This window comes from Schistocerca serialis, chromosome 8 (assembly GCF_023864345.2).
Source record: "Schistocerca serialis cubense isolate TAMUIC-IGC-003099 chromosome 8, iqSchSeri2.2, whole genome shotgun sequence".
Taxonomy (NCBI): domain Eukaryota; kingdom Metazoa; phylum Arthropoda; class Insecta; order Orthoptera; family Acrididae; genus Schistocerca; species Schistocerca serialis.
The window spans coordinates 253,054,934-253,075,225 of NC_064645.1; the positions used below are offsets into that span (position 1 = coordinate 253,054,934).

At 42.9% G+C, this 20,292-nt stretch overlaps 1 protein-coding gene across 1 annotated transcript in view; it reads right to left on the minus strand.

The window, feature by feature from the left end:
* LOC126416507 (uncharacterized) overlaps window positions 1–20,292 on the minus strand; it is a 431,842-nt gene that overhangs the window by 164,306 nt on the left and 247,244 nt on the right. The window contains exon 2 of the mRNA XM_050084248.1: window positions 6,433–6,594. Within this exon, the coding sequence (XP_049940205.1) occupies window positions 6,433–6,594 (162 nt within the window). The remainder of the gene's footprint in view (window positions 1–6,432; window positions 6,595–20,292) is intronic.

Below are 20,292 nucleotides of genomic sequence, written 5' to 3' on the forward strand. Positions count from 1 at the left end.
TTAAGTGCTCGTTCTTTTTCCGCATGCCGTTCGAAAGTGGAACGGTAGAGAGGCAGCTTAAAGGTCGTTCATTGAACCCTCTGCCAGGCAGTTTCGTGTGGTAGCGTTCTCGCTTCCCGCGCCCGGGTTCCCGGGTTAGATTCCCGGCGGGGTCAGGGATTTTCTCTGCCTCGTGATGGCTGGGTGTTGTGTGATGTCCTTAGGTTAGTTAGGTTTAAGTAGTTCTAAGTTCTAGGGGACTGATGACCACAGCAGTTAAGTCCCATAGTGCTCAGAGCCATTTGAACCATTTTTTTAGCCAGGCACTTTATTGTGAATAGCAGAGCAATCACATAGATGTAGATGTTATCCAGAAACTGACTGATTTTTTTCTCGAGGGAGAGGAGATTATTCGCCAGGAATGGCAATCAATGCTGCAGCATAAAATAGATTACGGCTGGCGTTCCGCAGGGTTCGGTTCTGGGATCCATGCTGTCTGACATCTACATCAGTGTCATACCCAAGCAGGCCAGAGGGGAAATAACCGTTTATGCCAATGACACTGCGCTACTCAAGCGCTGCCTCAAACTGAAATACGTTGTTAGGCGGTTCCAGAGACATCTGTACAAACTCACCCAACGGTGCACAGTCCGGATGGTGAAAGTTAATCTTAACGAGAGCCAAGTAATTCAGTTCAGTTCCCAGCCCAAGTTCCAAAATCGCCTACTCAGATACCTTGGGCCTAGCATGGACAAGACAGCAACTTGGAGGTCGGACATTACTAGTGCGGGTTGTGATCTATCTTGTCAAGTGTATCTGCTCTTCAGCGATTAGTATCAAATAACACAAAACGAGCAGTTTGGCTTCCCATCACACTTCCAGCCGTCTTGTATGATTCGGAAGTGTGCTCAGCGGCCGCCGACGTTCGTCTGAACGATTGGAAACTCTTCAAAATGAGCTATTCCGGGTAAAGACGAATGCTCCCGGCTGTATTCTGAATGCTCACATTTGGCAATATGTAGGCTAGCCACTGATCTACAAAGTCATTCAGAGAAATATCCATTAGATTTTATATTAAAACTAATTTTTAGCTCCATGATCCCATTGATTCACGTGGCCAAGAACCCTTAAATTCTCTTCATAAACGACCAAAGCTGACCATGAAATGACATTTTAGGACTAGCACACATTTACAGAGTATACAAACAGTTACACTAGATACAGATCTTATTTCCACATTTTTCTAATCATCTACGGCACAGTCAGAAGTCAGTCGGTCACAATATATTGTAAACGGCGCTTTTCGTTTTGCTCCATTCGTTGTTTGCTGTATACGGCCTTGCCATTATTTTGAATTTTCGCACCAGTTATGTTTGGATTGTTCCTGCTAGCCCACGACTGTGGCTTTTCTCACACAATTCGCTGAAGAGCGAGATTCGCACTTTGATGTTTTCTCAGGTTCTTCGAAAGTACGAAATTTAAAATTAATAGCACCTCCACTGTCTCACTACGAATTGAAATAGCTGCTTATTATTATTATTATTATTATTATTGTTGTTATTATTATTACAAAAAGGTTTGTTACATTCTGCTGAGATGGAACCTGACAGGCTGTACAATGATTACGGACTTCATAGCCACACAGGCAAAAAGTCTACATATCTTTGATTGGAGTAAATTGGATCACTACGTTTACTACGGTCTGTGAAGCAGGAGTGAAACCTGTTTTCTAACGCACAGTTTAGAACGACGAATGGGGTATAAGTAAATGTCAACTGTGTATTTAACTATACGTAGGTAGATCTCCCCTTTGGAGAAAAGAGAGCCACTTGTATGAATATCAAGAGCTCAGATGGAAACCCAGTTCTAACCAAAGAAGGGAAAGCACAAAGGTGGAAGGAGTATATAGAGGATCTATAAAAGGGCGATGTACCTGAGGACAATATTATGGAAATGGAAGAGGATGTAGATGAAGATGAAATGGGAGATACGATACTGCGTGAAGAGTTTGACAGAGCACTGAAAGACCTGAGTCGAAACAAGGCCCCCGGAGTAGAAAACATTCCACTGGAACTACTGACGGCCTTGAGAGAGCCAGTCCTGACAAAACTCTACCATCTGGTGAGCAAGATGTATGAGACAGGCGAAATACCCTCAGACTTCAAGAAGACTATAATAATTCCAATCCCAAAAAAAGCAGGTGTTGACAGATGTGAAAATTACCGAACTATCAGTTTAATAAGTCACAGCTGCAAAATACTAACGCGAATTCTTTACAGACGAATGGAAAAACTGGTAGAAGCCGACCTCGGCGAAGATCAGTTTGGATTCCGCAGAAATGTTGGAACACGTGAGGCAATACTGACTCTACGACTTATCTTAGAAAATAGATTAAGGAAAGGCAAACCTACATTTCTAGCATTTGTAGACTTAAAGAAAGCTTTTGACAATGTTGATTGGAATACTCTCTTTCAAATTCTAAAGGTGGAAGGGATAAAATATAGTGAGCGAAAGGCTATTTACAATTTGTACAGAAACCAGATGGCAGTTATAAGAGTCGAGGGGTATGAAAGGGAAGCAGCGGTTGGGAAGGGAGTGAGACAGGGTTGTAGCCTGTCCCCGATGTTATTCAATTTGTATATTGAGCAAGCAGTAAAGGAAACAAAAGAAAAATTCGGAGTAGGTATTAAAGTCCACGGAGAAGAAATAAAAACGTTGGGGTTTGCCGATGACATTGTAATTCTGTCAGAGATAGCAAAGGACTTGGAAGAGCAATTGAACGGAATGGACAGTGTCTTGAAAGGAGGATATAAGATGAACATCAACAAAAGGAAAACGAGGATAATGGAATGTAGTCGAATTAAGTCGGGTGATGCTGAGGGAATTAATTAGGAAATGAAACACTTAAAGTAGTGAAGGAGTTTTGCTATTTGGGGAGCAAAATAACTGATGATGGTCGAAGTAGTGAGGATATAAAATGTAGACTGGCAATGGCAAGGAAAGCGTTTCTGAAGAAGAGAAATTTGTTAACATCAAATATGAATTTAAGTGTCAGAAAGTCGTTTCTGAAAGTATTTGTATGGAGTGTAGCCACGTATGGAAGTGAAACATGGACGATAAATAGTTTGGACAAGAAGAGAATAGAAGCTTTGGAAATGTGGTGCTACAGAAGAATGCTGAAGATTAGATGGGTAGATCACATAACTAATGAGGAGGTATTGAACAGAATTGGGGAGAAGAGGAGTTTGTGGCACAACTTGACAAGAAGAAGGGACCGGTTGGTACGATATGTTCTGAGGCATGAAGGGATCACAAATTTAGCATTGGAGGGCAGCGTGGAGGGTAAAAATCGTAAAGGGAGACGAAGAGATGAATACACTAAGCAGATTCAGAAGGATGTAGGTTGCAGTAAGTACTGGGAGATGAAGCTTGCACAGGATAGAGTAGCATGGAGAGGTGCATCAAACCAGTCTCAGGACTGAAGACAACAACAACAACAGGTAGATCTCCGTTTGGTTCAACAATCTATTGCAATAAAACAGCTATCCCTCCACGTTCGAGACGGTAGACAAGCATAATGTGACCAGTTGAGGCACTCAGACCCGTTCCATCGTTAAATGCAGAGTATATCGCAGCTAGCTGTGCATATACTTAAATTTGCTAAGGCTGTGAACAATGTATTACTTGTTCTTGGTCAAACAACAAACAGTTATTCGGTTATTTTTATCTTGTTTCCTTGCTGACGCAAAGCTGTCACGAACCCAAAGGTAGTTTTGAATACCACATTGCGTTTTTCGACAAAGTGGTGGAGGTGGTGTGGTCCACAGAACACCGAAATATCAGTAGGGCAAGACTCCTGTTACGATACGGAAACAGAGACCGAAAATAGCATTGGTAGTGGTCTGGCAGTGAATTTCGAACACGGGAAATATGACGCAAGAATCCGTATTCTTGTGAAATAAGTGTACTAGATGTTAATATTTTTCATTTATGCTTTACAGGTGGACCTGGTAGTCTGGTGTGGAAGTATGTAACTCTAAACGGTTTTCTTACTTTTAAAAATAATATATTGGAGAAATCTCAATCAAAAACTAAGATTAACATCTCCTAGCTAGAGCTGATAATAAGTAACATCGTGGTCGCCTTTTCACTGTAAAATTATTTATTTGTAAAACCCAGTAGTGCAACTTCGACCGTGTGACCGCTAGCGGGTGGAAATTACGCTCCTGATTACGACCTTCTTGTGGGTATTGTACTCTTTGAATTGCATTGCAAATGTAATGTTAGTGTTCTGTTTAATTTTTGCTCGTATCAATAATAATGGGTGGGGCAAATGATTGATTCCACATTTGTTTTTTTTTCATATAAAACATAATCTGATTTCGTTGCATGGTACTCCGTCATTTCGTGTCTTTTTCTTACTGCTTACGAATCCGTGTGTGATATGCTCGATTTAGATGCATTGTAGGTATATTTCTCGTATTCTACCTTAATTTTGTTCTCATCCCGTTTTCATAGTCTCGCATTTAATGGATGCCATCCAAATATTAGTTGACTTCAGGTAAAATGTATGGGTTGCCTGTTAATGAAGTACGAACACATTTGCGTAACTACCGCCGCATTTTTAGCATATACAAGAAAGAGTAGTGTAGTCACTAAGACTACAAAGCATAGTGGTACTCATCTACATCTACTCTACACCCATACTCTGCAAACCATTCTGAAACACTTGGCACTCAGCAGCAAAAAACGAAACGTATCGAAGCAGATTTATATCCTCATCCCACGACAAAATGTAATAAACTTGAATAGTAGTTCTGTCAAAACCTGCTTACATGGAGTTCTCCATTGGATGCGAGGAGGTACGGAGAATGGACGCAAACAAAATTAATATATCTAGAATGAGATTTTCACTCTGCAGCGGAGTGTGCGCTGATATGAAACTTCCTGGAAGATTAAATCTGTGTGCCGGACCGAGACGCGAACTAGGGACTTTTCTATTCGCGGGCAAGTGCTCTACCAACTTTTTTTTTTATCTCATTTTGTTCGCTTTTGATCGTTGCATCTGCTCAGGGCGGACGTCGTAAAACATCCATTGAAGTTCGTTGTTAACCGAGTAACTCAGTTTTTTTTAATTACAGAGAGCACGTAACCCTCTGACCGAACACGCTGAGCTACCGTGCCGGCCGCTTTTGTTCGTTGCATCTGCTCGGGGCGGACGTCGTAAGACATCCGTTTAAGTTCGTTGTTGATCGATTAGCTCAGTTATTTTATTACAGAGGGCAGCTAACCCTCTGACCGAACACGCTGAGCTACCGTGCCGGCCGCTTTTGTTCGTTGCATCTGCTCGGGGCGGACGTCGTAAGACATCCGTTTAAGTTCGTTGTTGATCGATTAGCTCAGTTATTTTATTACAGAGGGCAGCTAACCCTCTGACCGAACACGCTGAGCTACCGTGCCGGCTGCCAACTGAGCTACCCAAGCACGACTCACGCCCCGTCCTCACAGCTTTACTTCTGCCAGTACCTCGTGTCCTACCTCCAAAACTTTACAGAAGCTCTCCTGCGAACCCGAGGACGAGTCGTGAGGCGTGCTTGAGTAGCTCAGTTGGTAGAGGACTTGCCCGCGAAAGGCAAAAGTACCGAGTTCGAGTCTCCGTCCTGCACACAGTTTTAATCTGCCAGGAAGTTTTAACATTAATATACTTGCAATTCATTTAAATGGAACAGTTCTCACACAGATTCGTAAGTAGTAACAAGTACACCTAAGTCCAAAGAACACTATGCAAGGAGAGCAGCTTCTGTTTAATATGAAAGAAAAAAAATGGAATAATTTGAACCGTCCAATACTACGGGTGAGACCGAAACGCCTTCAAAAATGGAATAATTTGAACCGTCCACTATTACGGATGCAACCGAAACGCAATCAGAATACGAGCAACATTTTTACAACGCAGTTCGAAGTGTGCAGTACACGGGAGAAGTCGTGATAAGAAGCGCAATGTGATGACACCAACTTCTGTTGACTTCGAAACGAAAACAAACATGGAAGACTTAGAATCACCCAAAAAGAAAGCGAGCTGGTGGACTGATAAACTTGCAGCGCTCCAAGTGGCCTGGCAGCAAACCAAGGTCGTGTTATCGGATGTCCATATATGAGTTTCAGCATCGGCTACAGCCTAACCTTCCAACCTTTGAATTGACTTAACCGTGCATTTATAGGGATACTTATAATTTAAGGTATAATGCGAACCATTGTCACTTTTCCTAGGACAGACGAGGATTGGATCGCGGACCTACGGATTTGTAGTGTGACATTTTCTCACTTCGTAATCGAGCCGCTAAACGTCACCAGCTAGTGGCAGTCTAGCTGAGCTCGTCCCAAACACCACCGAGTTCTGAAGATGGCGTGGTGTTCACAAACAGGCGTTGTTTGTGCACAGTGGCGACTGACCTGCGGGTTCCCTGCTGAGCATGACTTGTGAGCAGCTGTGCTCGCCTCCTCCATCAGTGAGCGGCGGCAGTCTCGGGGGCGGCTGCGGGGGCTGCTGGGAGGGGCTGCCCAGAGACGGGGTGCGCTTCAGCAGGCGGAACAGCGACGACGGGCAGGGCTCACCTGCGGACACAGAGCAACAAACACTGCTCAACCATCTCACAACACACAACACATTTTAAAATTGCTGCTGCGTTGCTAATTAGGGGTACCAGTGTCGTCCAGAGTCTGATTGTTGGAATTTGGAAATTTGTGGTAAGTTCTATTGGACCAAATTGCTGAGGTCATCGGTCCCTTGGCTTACACACTACTCAATCTAACTTAAACTAACTTACACTAAGGACAACACATACCCACCAATGCCTAAGGGAAGACTCGAACCTCCGACGGGTCTGATTGTTAGCACAATCCGTATTTGCAAGTGGAACGATTGTGTAAGCCACCAGTCAACTATGCTTTGGCCACTAAAGACATCACCAAAAGATTAGTAAATAACGAAATTTTACTTATTGTACATATTTATCTCCCTCTTCTTCTTCTTCTTCTTCTTCTTCTTCTATACAAATATAAATTAAAGAACCTCCTCGCTGTTTCTGTCTGCATGCTCGAGAAACTACCATACGAATTCTGATATGTTTTCATTAATAGATGGAGTGATTCACGAGAAAGATTTACCTGTATAATTTACAAATGTTTCACGCAAAATCGCTGAACTATGATGAATTTAAGTTCCCTGGCACTGTGTAAACGATACCATTGCCATCTACCGCTGAACGGCAGGACTCCTTGGAATCGCCAATAGATGTTATAAACCAGCGAAAAAATGCTCATATCAGAGCACAATATAGCTGAATATACTCCTGTTTAACAGACTAAGTGAAAGGTGTGGTACCAGCTACCTCATTCTATCTTCCTCTGCACCTTTAAAAATTTTCCCAAAAATTTTGGCATGCAAATATATTCGCACTCTTTTTAACGTACAGCTCACATCTCACTCCCACAAGCTCTTCTAATCGTAGCTCGCTCACACCCACCAGTCCATCGCTGTAAGTCGCTCACACCCATCCACTCCCACTTGCCCATTCTCACTCACTCATTCAGCCCAACTCATGGTCATTATCTCTTTGTGTCTGTCACTGTCTCCTGACTCAGGGCTACTGTCTCCTTCGTTCTGTCCTATTATTGCTGGTCTCCTCTTACTGTCATTGTCTCCCTCTTGTCCTGTCTTATTGCAACTACCTCGTTCATTCCATCCCACTGCTGTTGTCAGTTGTCTGTTGTCACTGTCACTGACAATCTCTTCCTCGTCGTCATTCGCTTAGATTCTGTCTCTTGTGACCACCGCCACTCACCCTCTTCACTTCCTCCTCTTTATTCCTCTCCCACTGGCACTGTCTCCATTTCTTCTTCTGTGGGTACTGCTCTGTCACTGTCGACTATCTTCTACTACTACTACTACAGTGTCTCTCCTTTTCTCACACACTGCCAATGTTTCCTTCACTCCCTCCATAACACAACCGACGTCTCCTATCATCCAGTATTTATTACTTTTCGGTCTCTTCCCCCCTGCTATCGTTTCCTTCTCTTTCAGAAAATTAAGTGCAAGTATGTTTGCATGCCAAAATTTTTGGAAAAAACAAGTGCTGAGCAAGGAATAATGAGGCAGCTGGTACCTTACTTTTCAGTCAGGCATATTCGGATTTTTTGTGCTCCGATAGCGGCATTTTACCCCTGGTTCCCTTCTTTTCCTGCCACAGCTGGTTTTGCCACTCACATGAAAATAACTTCATGGGTCAGTAAAATTTTGATACTTTACTTATATGAAGTACAGGGTGTTTCAAAAATGACCGGTATATTTGAAACGGCAATAAAAACTGAACGAGCAGCGATAGAAATACACCGTTTGTTGCAATATGCTTGGGAGAACAGTACATTTTCAGGCAGACAAACTTTCGAAATTACAGTAGTTACAATTTTCAACAACAGATGGCGCTGCGGTCTGGGAAACTCTATAGTACGATATTTTCCACATATCCACCATGCGTAGCAATAATATGGCGTAGTCTCTGAATGAAATTACCCGAAACCTTTGACAACGTGTCTGGCGGAATGGCTTCACATGCAGATGAGATGTACTGCTTCAGCTGTTCAATTGTTTCTGGATTCTGGCGGTACACCTGGTCTTTCAAGTGTCCCCACAGAAAGAAGTCACAGGGGTTCATGCCTGGCGAATAGGGAGGCCAATCCACGCCGCCTCCTGTATGTTTCGGACAGCCCAAAACAATCACACGATCATCGAAATATTCATTCAGGAAATTAAAGACGTCGGCCGTGCGTTGTGGCCGGGCACCATCTTGCATAAACCACGAGGTGTTCGCAGTGTCGTCTAAGGCAGTTTATACAGCCACAAATTCACGAAGAATGTCCAGATAGCGTGATGCAGTAATCGTTTCGGATCTGAAAAATGGGCCAATGATTCCTTTGGAAGAAATGGCGGCCCAGACCAGTACTTTTTGAGGATGCAGGGACGATGGGACTGCAACATGGGGCTTTTTGGTTCCCCATATGCGCCAGTTCTGTTTATTGACGAAGCCGTCCAGGTAAAAATAAGCTTCGTCAGTAAACCAAATGCTGCCCACATGCATATCGCCGTCATCAATCCTGTGCACTATATCGTTAGCGAATGTCTCTCGTGCAGGAATGGTAGCCGCGCTGAGGGGTTGCCGCGTTTGAATTTTGTATGGATAGAGGTGTAAACCCTGGCTCATGAGACGATACGTGGACGTTGGCGTCATTTGGACCGCAGCTGCAACACGGCAAACGGAAACCCGAGGCCGCTGTTGGATCACCTGCTGCACTAGCTGCGCGTTGCCCTCTGTGGTTGCCGTACGCGGTCGCCCTACCTTTCCAGCACGTTCATCCGTCACGTTCCCAGTCCGTTGAAATTTTTCAAACAGATCCTTTATTGTATTGCTTTTCGGTCCTTTAGTTACATTAAACCTCCGTTGAAAACTTCGTCTTGTTGCAACAACACTGTGTTCTAGGCGGTGGAATTCTAACACCAGAAAAATCCTCTGTTCTAAGGAATAAACCATGTTGTCTACAGCACACTTGCACGTTGTGAACAGCACACGCTTACAGCAGAAAGACGACGTACAGAATGGCGCACCCACAGACTGCGTTGTCTTCTATATCTTTCACATCACTTGCAGCGCCATCTGTTGTTGAAAATTGTAACTACTGTAATTTCGAAAGTTTGTCCGCCTGAAAATGTACTGTTGTTCCAAGCATATTGCAACAAACGGTGTGTTTCTATCGCTGCTCGTTTATTTTTTATTGCCGTTTCAAATATACCGGTCATTTTTGAAACACCCTGTAGAAATAACACAAAAGTATTTTTACGTCTCGAGCCGGATTTTATGTGCGCAGCGATTTTTCGTGTGCTTCAGTATTACAGTAAGAGTCTGCAAAACTCTTCGTGATGACAGAGACACTTTGCAGCATACTTCTCCGTGGTACGTTATTTTGTGAACTACGTTTTCGCCTGACACTGGATTTTAGATGCGTATTTTACGTGTACAAGTAGGGTAACTCTGAACGTCTGTATATCGGAAATGCATAGAAGTACGAAGACAATTTTCAAGTTTATTCAAGATCGGGATCATAGGAATATATAGTAAGAATGTCAGCAATTTGCTGTGCATAGCCATCTTGGAATCTGCGATTCGGTTTTGGTACCCAAAACTATGTTTTTCGGGTTTTCTCAGAAACCACACATGGACTAAATTGTGCCTCATAAGCCCTTTGGCCGCTGTATAGGCCATATATAATGCAAAAAGGGTCAACCGATTTGCTCCATTTCCCCAAGCTCAAGAAAGCGTGTAATATTCAATCTTTGAACCTATACTGTAGGATTGTTACAGTAAGACGATCCTTCTGTTGGGTATATAAATGATTCCTAGCCCAAGGGCTACCCAATCCCGTTTTTATGCGCGGCGTTTTGGAACATATCAGGTAGCGCATGGCGTTACCTGCGTGCCATTTAAGTCCCCTGCCGCATTATTGTGTCTGTATGAGTCTCTCTATGCCGTTTGTACGGGTCGCTTTTGCTTTTTCCTGCACCGAGCTGCTCTGCCGTCCCGCTGACACAGGTACATTTTTAAGAATGGAGGATGCCCTCTTTACCTTACGCTCGCCGTAGTATCGACGATATTCTCTGAATAGTAAACTTTGACTAGACGGGTATGCCTATGATATTTGAACGCTGTTGCCCCTGATGATGCTGCTTTAGGCCGCGAAACCAATCGTTTTTTTAATAAACAGCAATTTTACTAGCTGTTATCGGAGTTTTTCCTAATATTATGTACACATGACTTGTTCGTGACTATTGCTACTTAGATTACTAAATACCTTACTAACTTCATTTTAATTGAAACGAATATATTACTCTTCAGTACTACGCATATGACTAGCGATACACTTAAGAAAACTTTGCCTTGGCTACACAAACTACAAATTCTCAAGAAATAATCGTCTACGGAATTGGAGCTGTCCAGAAAAAAAGTCTTTAGGCTATATTAAAAATTTTCTTTCCTGCTTAACAGATGTTTCATATCAATGCGAACATGATGAAATATTTTTGTGAGTGCATACTGAACTAGTTTCTGAACCTCTGACATCTGTAGTAATGAGCACTACAGGTAATTATTACCACATTTTTATGAGGTCGCTTTGTAGTCTGTTTGCAATTGATTTTAAACTAATTTCCCGATGAGCTAGAGAACTTAAACTATCAAAACTGATTTTAAACTAACTTCCCGACGAGTTAGAGACCTGAAACTATCAAAATAGTTCAGAAGTGGATGAGAATTCAGTATTAACTAGCTTTTGTTTTCTGGTGTGTCGCGAAAGTTACTTCGTGTCAAACTGCCATTTCCCCCTTTTCGTGTTCCAGTCGCGTACGGTTCGCGGGAAGAACGGTTGCTTGTAAGCCTCTGTGTGGCTCGAATCTCTGTCAACGTTTATCTTCACTGTCTTTTTCGAAGGATATACGGAGGAGGAAGCAATATATTGGTTGACTCAAGTCAAGAGAAACAAAGTAAACCTGAAATTTACCACATCTTTGTTGTAACCTGATCAAATTGTCTGAAATTGGTTGAGAAATTTCACACACACATGTCAGAAAGGTAGAAAATAACTATTTCAGTAAATATAAACTTTTAATATATTACTTTTTAAATTGGACTAAAAAGAATGAAACATTTCTTTTAGCCCCATACACATTCCTAACTCCATCGAGGTAATCCTGAAAATTTGTGGTTTTGAATTTTTAATAGCTGTGAAAATACTTGTAAGGCTTAAAACGGAAAACGTGGGTCACGTGCAATAGATAACAGTAAGGAAGTGAACTATTTGCACATCAATTACGTATCGCATGCGACCCATGTTTTGGGTTTAAATCTTACAAGAATTTTCATAGCTATCAAAAATTTACAAATTTTCACGACTGGCTATTTGGGGTAAGGAATCTTTGTGCGGCTAGGAGAAATCGTTTTATAATTGTTGATCCAATTTACAACGTGGTATATTAAAAACTAATTTTCATTAAATAATTTTTCTTGTATTATGGTAACTGTCTCCATCACTGCTCTTCTCAAATTGTGATATATTATTAATCAAGAATGTAATTAAACATTGTGGAGGAGCAGTTAAAAATGTCCAGTTCTCAGCCTTGAAAATAATTCATGCACCTTAAAAGAGGTACTGGTCGAATGATAAAAGTACGTAGTCTTCCACACACCGAATAAATTTTAATGAATCCTTTCGAATATTAGTTGCCTTCATTTTGTAACAGTTCGTCATACGGTTATCTAACAGGGCACTGGAGGATATGTGCACCCATACCGTACTCTGATGCAGTCATCAGTCAACAAACATTAGGGGCTATTCATAATGACTGAAAAGTCGAGGCTGGTACGGCCAACAACAAAAAATAAATAAATAAATAAAAAATAAAAAATAAATAAATAAAAAATAAAAAATTAAAAAATTATAAAAATTTGGAATGAACTTTATATGAACTTTATATCGAAAATTAATGAGCTCAGGAGCGCTTTTCGCCAATAACATGGCAATTACGAACATACGTAAATAATTCACGTATACTCGAAAATGTTTTGAAATGAAATGTACATAAACGCCGTTCTCTTTCCGGTCACTTGTCTCTCTTGAGGAGAGGTTCTTGTCCAGAGGCACGAAAAATGGCTGAAATTTAATTTTTTCATACAAGCAGAGTTTTTATTAAAATGGAGTTTTACCACTTTATTATAAATACATTCAAATTTGAAAGAAATTATTCCATAACAAAATTAAACATGAGGGCTGCAGCCCTTGTCAAAGCATGCGCCACGCGGCGCGTCCTGGTTTGCGCTTAGCGTTGTACAGACTTTTGGCTGTTTCCAGGGCACATAAAAATAAAAAAAAAATTTTAATTGGAATGAATTTGGCGGGCCATCACAGAGTTTTGAAAAACAGTTCAAAAAATGGAAGCTATTTGAAAAACATATCACTTACTCGGCATGTTTTTCTATATTCAAATGTTAAAAAATAGACATTTACAATTCGAATTTAAAATATGCTTTCGTTAAAGATCCTGAAATTTAATTATCTTTCAGTTATAGAAAATCAAATGGACCGGTTAAACTAGCGATGGTGTCCAAAACTTACGGTTAATCTGCGGTGCCAGGACCATAGAAGCACCGTTCCTCTTAACAGGCTGTGACATTCCTTACTCCGCGGCGGCCAGACGTTTCCCGTCAGGTACTTCCGCGAAGTTTTTGCTGTTCGTCCCCCTTATAATTCCTAACACGTTGATGGTCTTCAGAATAGATTAAAAACCTTCCTTGACTATACCTACAGCTGTATATGCTGTTATTTGAGCAGTTTTTGCTCCACAATGAAGATATTTCGGTACCTATTTTCAAATACACGCGTTGAAGCTCTCGTTGTCATTTTGCGTATTGGCACCGCTGCATCGTTTAAGCAAATCTTCATTGGACATATTGTATTGTATGTTAACCGGAGGCCTAGAAACGACGGAGGGGCCCCGTCCCCGCCGCAGCCGCAGTGGTCCACAACCCCACGACGACTATTGCAGTCCACTTCACCCCTCCACCTCCCCACACCGAACCACTCTTTCAGGGTTATTGTGCGGTTCGCCCCCTCCCCCCCCCCCTCCCCCCAGGGAACCTCTCACACCAGACAAGTGTAACCCATATGTTTGCGTGGTAGAGTAATGGTGATGTACGCGTACGTGGAGAAATTGTTTGCGCAGCAATCGCCGACATAGTGTAGCTGAGGCGGAATAAGGGGAACCAGCCCGCATTCGCCGAGGCAGATGGAAAACCGCCTAAAAACCATCCACAGGCTGGCCGGTTCACCGGACCTCGACACAAGTCCGCCGGGCGGATTCGTGCCGGGGACCAGGCGCTCCTTCCCGCCCGGAAAGTCGTGCATTAGGCCGCACGGCTAACCGGGCGGGCTCATTGGACATATATTCGTATACTAGTCGAACCTCTTCGTCAATTAATACATCGAGCGCCTACAGCTGTCTGTGCTTCGGTCGGCGTATGGTTCTATTCAAGAGCTCAAACTTCTAAAATACTTTCAATATATAGAAAAAAATAGTTTTGATGACATAATCTGTACTCGTATTCTCCAGGGACGAAAACTGTGTCAAAAATCCATTTTTTGTCGGTCTTGACCAGAAGCTGCCTATAAGCAAACACTTGCGCATTGATTGATTACTGTTAACAGTACTCCAGACGAACAAGAACGACAGTAATAAATAACATTCTGGTACGCGTAGACTGCCCAATAGCAACGAATACATGTAGTTCAGAATTTGTGCCACAGCTCTACTGAACATTGAAGGACGCATCCAGTCGTTCATACTCCCCGTTCCATTGGTAAGCCTGTTCCATTAGAGTGATGTTCCCTTGTGATGAGAACCCTGTAAGTGCTCACTTTTCTCGCGTTAATCTGCGTTCATCAAACGCCCCCCCCCCCCCCCCCCCACCAATACACCCTGAGTCATTGCTATCACCACATCCGACGAATACTGAACATTTGAGCACATGATTGGAGGTCGTCTAGAACTGTTGCAGTTACTAGCAATATACACTGGCCAAATGTGACACCGCGCCATGATACTTCACTCAGTGGTACAAGAGGAGTGGCATCTCTCTGAAATTGCAGTTACCTCTATTTCATGTTCTCTGCCTGTTTTCTGCAAACTTCTGTGAGGAGCACCACACACGATAGTTGCTATTAAACACTTATCAGGGCTTTTTTCCAGTTGAATTCGCATGTGGAGCACGGGAAGAATGATTCTTCAAATGGTTCAAATTGCTCTGAGCACTATGGGACTTAACTTCTGAGATCATCAGTCCCCTAGAACTTAGAACTACTTAAACCTAACTAACCCAAGGACATCACACACATCCATGCCCGAGGCAGGATTCGAAGAATGATTGTTAGACGCCTGTGTGCGCGCTGTAAAGAATCTGACCCTGTCTTCCCGCTCACTATTGGAGCAATACGTAGGTGTATTTCCTCACTTAATGCAGGTTCTTGAAATTTTGTAAGTAGGATTTCGCCGGATAGTTTAGGTCTACCTTAAATCATCTGTCAGTTCATATGTATTGACCAACCCCGTGACGCTCTCCCATGGCTGAAAAAAACCTGTAGCTAGTGTAGCTGTCATCTTTTGTATAAGTTCGGCATTAGCTGTTAGTCCTATCTGGTATGGGATCACACACGTGAACAGTATCCTCGGATAGATCGTACAAAATTTTTCTAAGTAATCTCCTTTGTAGACTAGTTGCATTTACCCAGTATACTATAAATTACTCGAAGTTTTCCTCCTACGTACTTCTTAACCTATGTGAACTTTCTACTTAATATATGAAGATAGTAACTGTTCCCTAAAGAACAGATACCGTTGATGATCGTGCAGCTTCTCTTGAATAAATGATAATTAAATGAAACCCTCAGCTGCCGACAGGCGTTGTTGTTATACCTCGATGTGGACAGCTGAAAATGTGTGCCCCGACCGGGATCTCCTGCTTTCGTGGCAGACGCTTTATCCATCTGAGCCACGGAGGACACAAATGAATAGCGCGACTGCAGGGACTTATCCTTTACACGCATTCCGTGAGACCCACATTCCCAACTGTCCACAATCTACATACGTAATGTAGCTAATAGATATTTGCCCATCTACTCATTACTCGCGCACACTAAGCTGACGATTCCCGTAAGAGCTCGGGCAACCTGTGCGCATTCGCACAGACGGAGGTCAATGGCTGGGTAGCCTTTAACTATATATGTGAAGATAGTAACAGTTCTCGAAAGAACAGATACCACTGATGACCGTGCAGCTTCTCTAGAGTAAATGATAGCCAGGTATTTGCATAAGTTGACTGATTCCAGATGTAACGAACTGATAAAGCAGCCGTCTGCGTTTTGTATAGTACAAAATTTTACATTACTGTAATTTAATGCAAGTTTCCAGTTGTTGCAAGTTTTATCAACTCTGACAATCTTTGTGCAGCTTTCTTCAGACAGTATTTCATTATAAATAACTGCATCATCGACTGAAACTCTTAGGTTACTGTTAATATAGTCTGTGTGATGTCGTCCGAAGAACGAGGCCACAAAGCAAAGCTAGTGCCTCCCGACGGAACCACAAGTAAGCGTAGTCGTTGCCAGACGCTGCGACGACCGAGCGAAGTCGGTTTAGACACGTCTTTAAGAGTTCCATATCCGACCGCTGCCGCATGCCGAGGCTCACAAGAAAGACAGGCGCAACGCGTACGTCACAGCACGTAACACTGCAGTTCTTACGAGCGCCAGCAGGCGTCTGCGACGCGAAGCGAGTAACTATTTCAGACAGTTTAATAATTCTTGACTGCGTGTTCAAATGCAGGCAAGCTGTCTATAGCACATGACAAAATTAAGACCTTTACGACCTTTCAATAAAATACTGATTTCTTGTAGGCTCTGCGTGGAGTCGAGGGTGCGAGAAGCGAGCGGACAATCTGACTTGTGTAACGTCACGACTTCGCCGTCGCGGCCAACGAGATATACGGACACTGCAACGAACGTGTGACGTCACACGTCGGCTTGTCGGCCACACTTCGCGAACGCTCGGCTTCGTGCAGGGCTCACGAGAAATCAGTTTGTAATTGAAAGGTACCCACTAAAGGTCTTAAAGATGTCATGTGCTCTCGAGAACTTGCATGTATTTAAACACGCAGTCAAGAATTATTAAACTCGTCTGAAATAGTTACTCACTCCCTGCCGGAGACGGCTGCTTGTGCTCTTAAGACCTACAGTGTCACCTGCTGTGACGTAAGCGCCACGGCCTGTCTTTCTTGTGAGTCTCGTTCGTTGCAGAGCCCGAATATATCATTGGCCCCGCCAGCAAGCTTGCTGACCTCAGAACTGAGTACCGCTCAGTGCAGTCTGCAATCACCGCCGAAGAGGATAGAGTTGTTTTTAGATAGAACAATCTAGCAAAGTTTATAGTCAATACTGCTACGAGAGAAGAGACTATTATCTATTAGAGCATCAGGTGACATGCCAATGCTCAGAGACAGTAACAAATACACATGAAATTCCTGTCGTCGTGGATCGTTTCAGTGTTAAGTATTTCATGTTGTTCAGTTATAATAAAGTGATCTAATATTTTGTGTGTGTTGTAGTATGAACTCAGCTTCCTCCAGATGTAAATCTAAGACCCCACCACTGTGTTGACGAGTGTTATTTCGACCAGCACAATAGTCTGCAAGGTCACTGATGTACCACATGTCGAGGACAGACAGTACAAGGCCGGCCGCTGTGGACGAGCGGTTCTAGGCGCTTAAGTCTGCAACCGTGCGACCTCTACGGTCGCAGGTTCGAATCCTGCCTCGCGTGTGGATGTGTGTGATGGCTTAGGTTAGTTAGGTTTAAGTAGTTCCAAGTTCTAGGGGACTGATGATCTCAGATGTTAAGTCCCATAGTGCTTAGAGCCATTTGAACCATTTTTGAACAGACAGTACAAGACAGCAAGTTGTGGCCTCCCGACCAAGAAATTCTCAGTCCAGTCACAAATTTCGCTTGATAGCCCACACAACCATACTTTCGATAATAACCATAGGTTGGGTATTGGATCAAATGCTTTTCGCAAGTCAAGAAAAACTGTAACTACCTAACTGCCCTGGATGTTACGCGAGAAAAGCGAGAGTTGGTTTTCGCATCAGACTACTTGCCCGTTTAAAATCTTGAATATGGCTGTATTCAGCAACTCTAGAAAGGAGTCTCCGTGATGAGAAAGTCAAATACAGCTGACCAAGTGTTGGAATGAGAGGTTTATTTAAACCCATTGACCTAGGTTTCGAAGTCTTTAAAAACGTCTTTCCATCAGTAGTTACATTTGTGAAGTACTGTCTACTGACGAGCAGCATGATTTATATGTTTCTACTATTATGGAGGTGAATTTTATCTTTCATTAGTGCCTTATGGCTGCAGTTTTGAGGAACCTCCACAACATTATGTAACCAGTATAACCAAGGAGGACTGCAGAGCAGTCGTGGAAACATATGTCAAAGATTTGAACAAACCTTTCATTTCTGCAACTGAATGGCTGTATTTCACTTTATCCTTGCTGTTACTTGCTCGTTATTGGCTACTGTAAGTCAAAGGTGTTCCTAAATTAATAACCGGCGGCCCATTGCCCTTACAATTTGGGAGACATAATCCAGTCGCAAAAAATTTTTCAAGGAAGCGAATAAATTTGATTGCTTTCGCAATCCTTGCACGCTCTCTGGAAGTCGTGGCTTACGTTGACCTTTCGTTTCACTTGGTAAGCTATTTTCTCCCACGTGGTAGTCAAGTACATAGGTTAATTTGTAGTGACCCGGTAGGCGAATCCGCGGAAAATGATTACTCATGCTTGCCTGCTGCGTCAGAAAGAATATTAAGGCTGAGCGGCCGCTACCTAGAGACAGTGCAAGTGCACATTCTGGAAATGAACGATAGAAAACAGAAATTAGTTTAGAGTTGGGCTACAATCTGGCCAAGGACCTCGCCAACAGTATTTTGCCCAGAAAGCTGCTCTGAGGGTAATTGTCAATAACAGTCATATTGGTAGAACGCCACGTAGTTGTTCCAAAATACTCCTGTTGAGACATTAATAAATTAAGAAACATTGTATCATACTGTACTTAGTTTGTGGATTCTTATAAACAAATAGTTTGACAGACGTGCACTGCATTCACCATTCAGTGCTCGTATTTCATATTTCTAATCCCAGCATTCTGGTACTCGTTAAAATAATAATTCAGGTAACATTAATAATTTCTATGGGTTGCCTGATTTATTTGACGATTTTTACAGTTTGTCTCACACTGATCTGTGAGAGGAGCTTGGCGCTAGAAATTTTCTTTATTTATGGGCGAGGGCAGCAGTCTTCCTAGCAGCCAGGGTAGCACGTGGTGTCGTTTGAACATTCAGTAGTGGCCAAAGTTTCTTCTGTTCTCAGTTCCCCAACCTGCCTTACCAACCTTGTAACTGCTATTTCTTCTCGATTTTAACGACGCGAGGTCGCCTCCCTGTGAAATTCCGGCCCTATGATTGGCCAGTTCAGGTTCGAGCCCGTTTTTCGCGGGTAGGCGCCAACCGCCCTCCGCGGGTGGATAGTGGACAAAGGGGCGGTAGCTCAGTTCTGGTGTGACCGTGCCGGAGACCGGAGGTGCCGCTTCCAGGAGATGAAGTTCGGTAAGCATGAGCGCCGACGTGCACTGTAAATTCGCGCCCTGCGGCCCAGAGGGAACCTGATAGGTCATTGTGAATAGTTTCGCGTCTTGCGGGTTTTATTGCTTTAGTACGGGAGGCTACCGAGCGATTCTTCTCAGTCTTTGGATAATTCCTGGTGGTGGTCGTTGCACGGCTGCAACTCCTTCCTTTACCCGAATCTGTCTTCCCCCCACCCCCATTTGGTTGTACTATTGTTCGATTCTCAACTGTTTAATAAATGAGTCCGTTAATCTTACATTCTCTCTCTTTCCTTACGTGAACTCACCCCTAGTGTAACAGAATAATGCAGAACTATAACGGTTGCTATAAGGTCGTGCAGGTCTCGCGCCACTAACGATAGTAAAAAGATTCAAAATCGCGCGCCTGGCACGACCATTGCACGCATGGTACCGATAACAGTAGTAATCATGTTCAACTATTCCCCACTGATAAACTGGGAAGTGTTCACGGCTCAGTGTGAGTACGTGAGCACTAAATCCACTTGTTGTGGTGGAAGTAGTGGCCCCTGTTTTGCCTTGCTGGTTTAGACAAAAAATATCAAAAATCACAGCCCATACAGCAAGTAACTTGAAACAAACAAGCCACCGCTTTTAAGTTTTCTTATTATATCTCCTTCTTCTTCTTTGATGTATGTATCTTACAATCAGACGCTCTTGACTTTCTTCTGTCCTGTGTTTCTTCCTTAATCTGCTAATAACTTCGTCCATATCTTCTTCCTCTTCCCTAGTCCCTGCAATCTTTGCTTCAATGACGCTCCGCTGTAGGCAATTTCTTCGCAATACCTGTCACAGCCAAGATATGTTCCTTTGTCCATCATTTCAGTTAATGTTCTTTCTTCTTAGAAAAACGTTATCTGTCTAAATTATCCGGACTTCCCTGTATAATGCCGAACTGACCAGTCATGAAAGGTGGACCTACCGTACGAAACGAGGAGGGGAGTACTGTGTTGTCAGTAGAGGA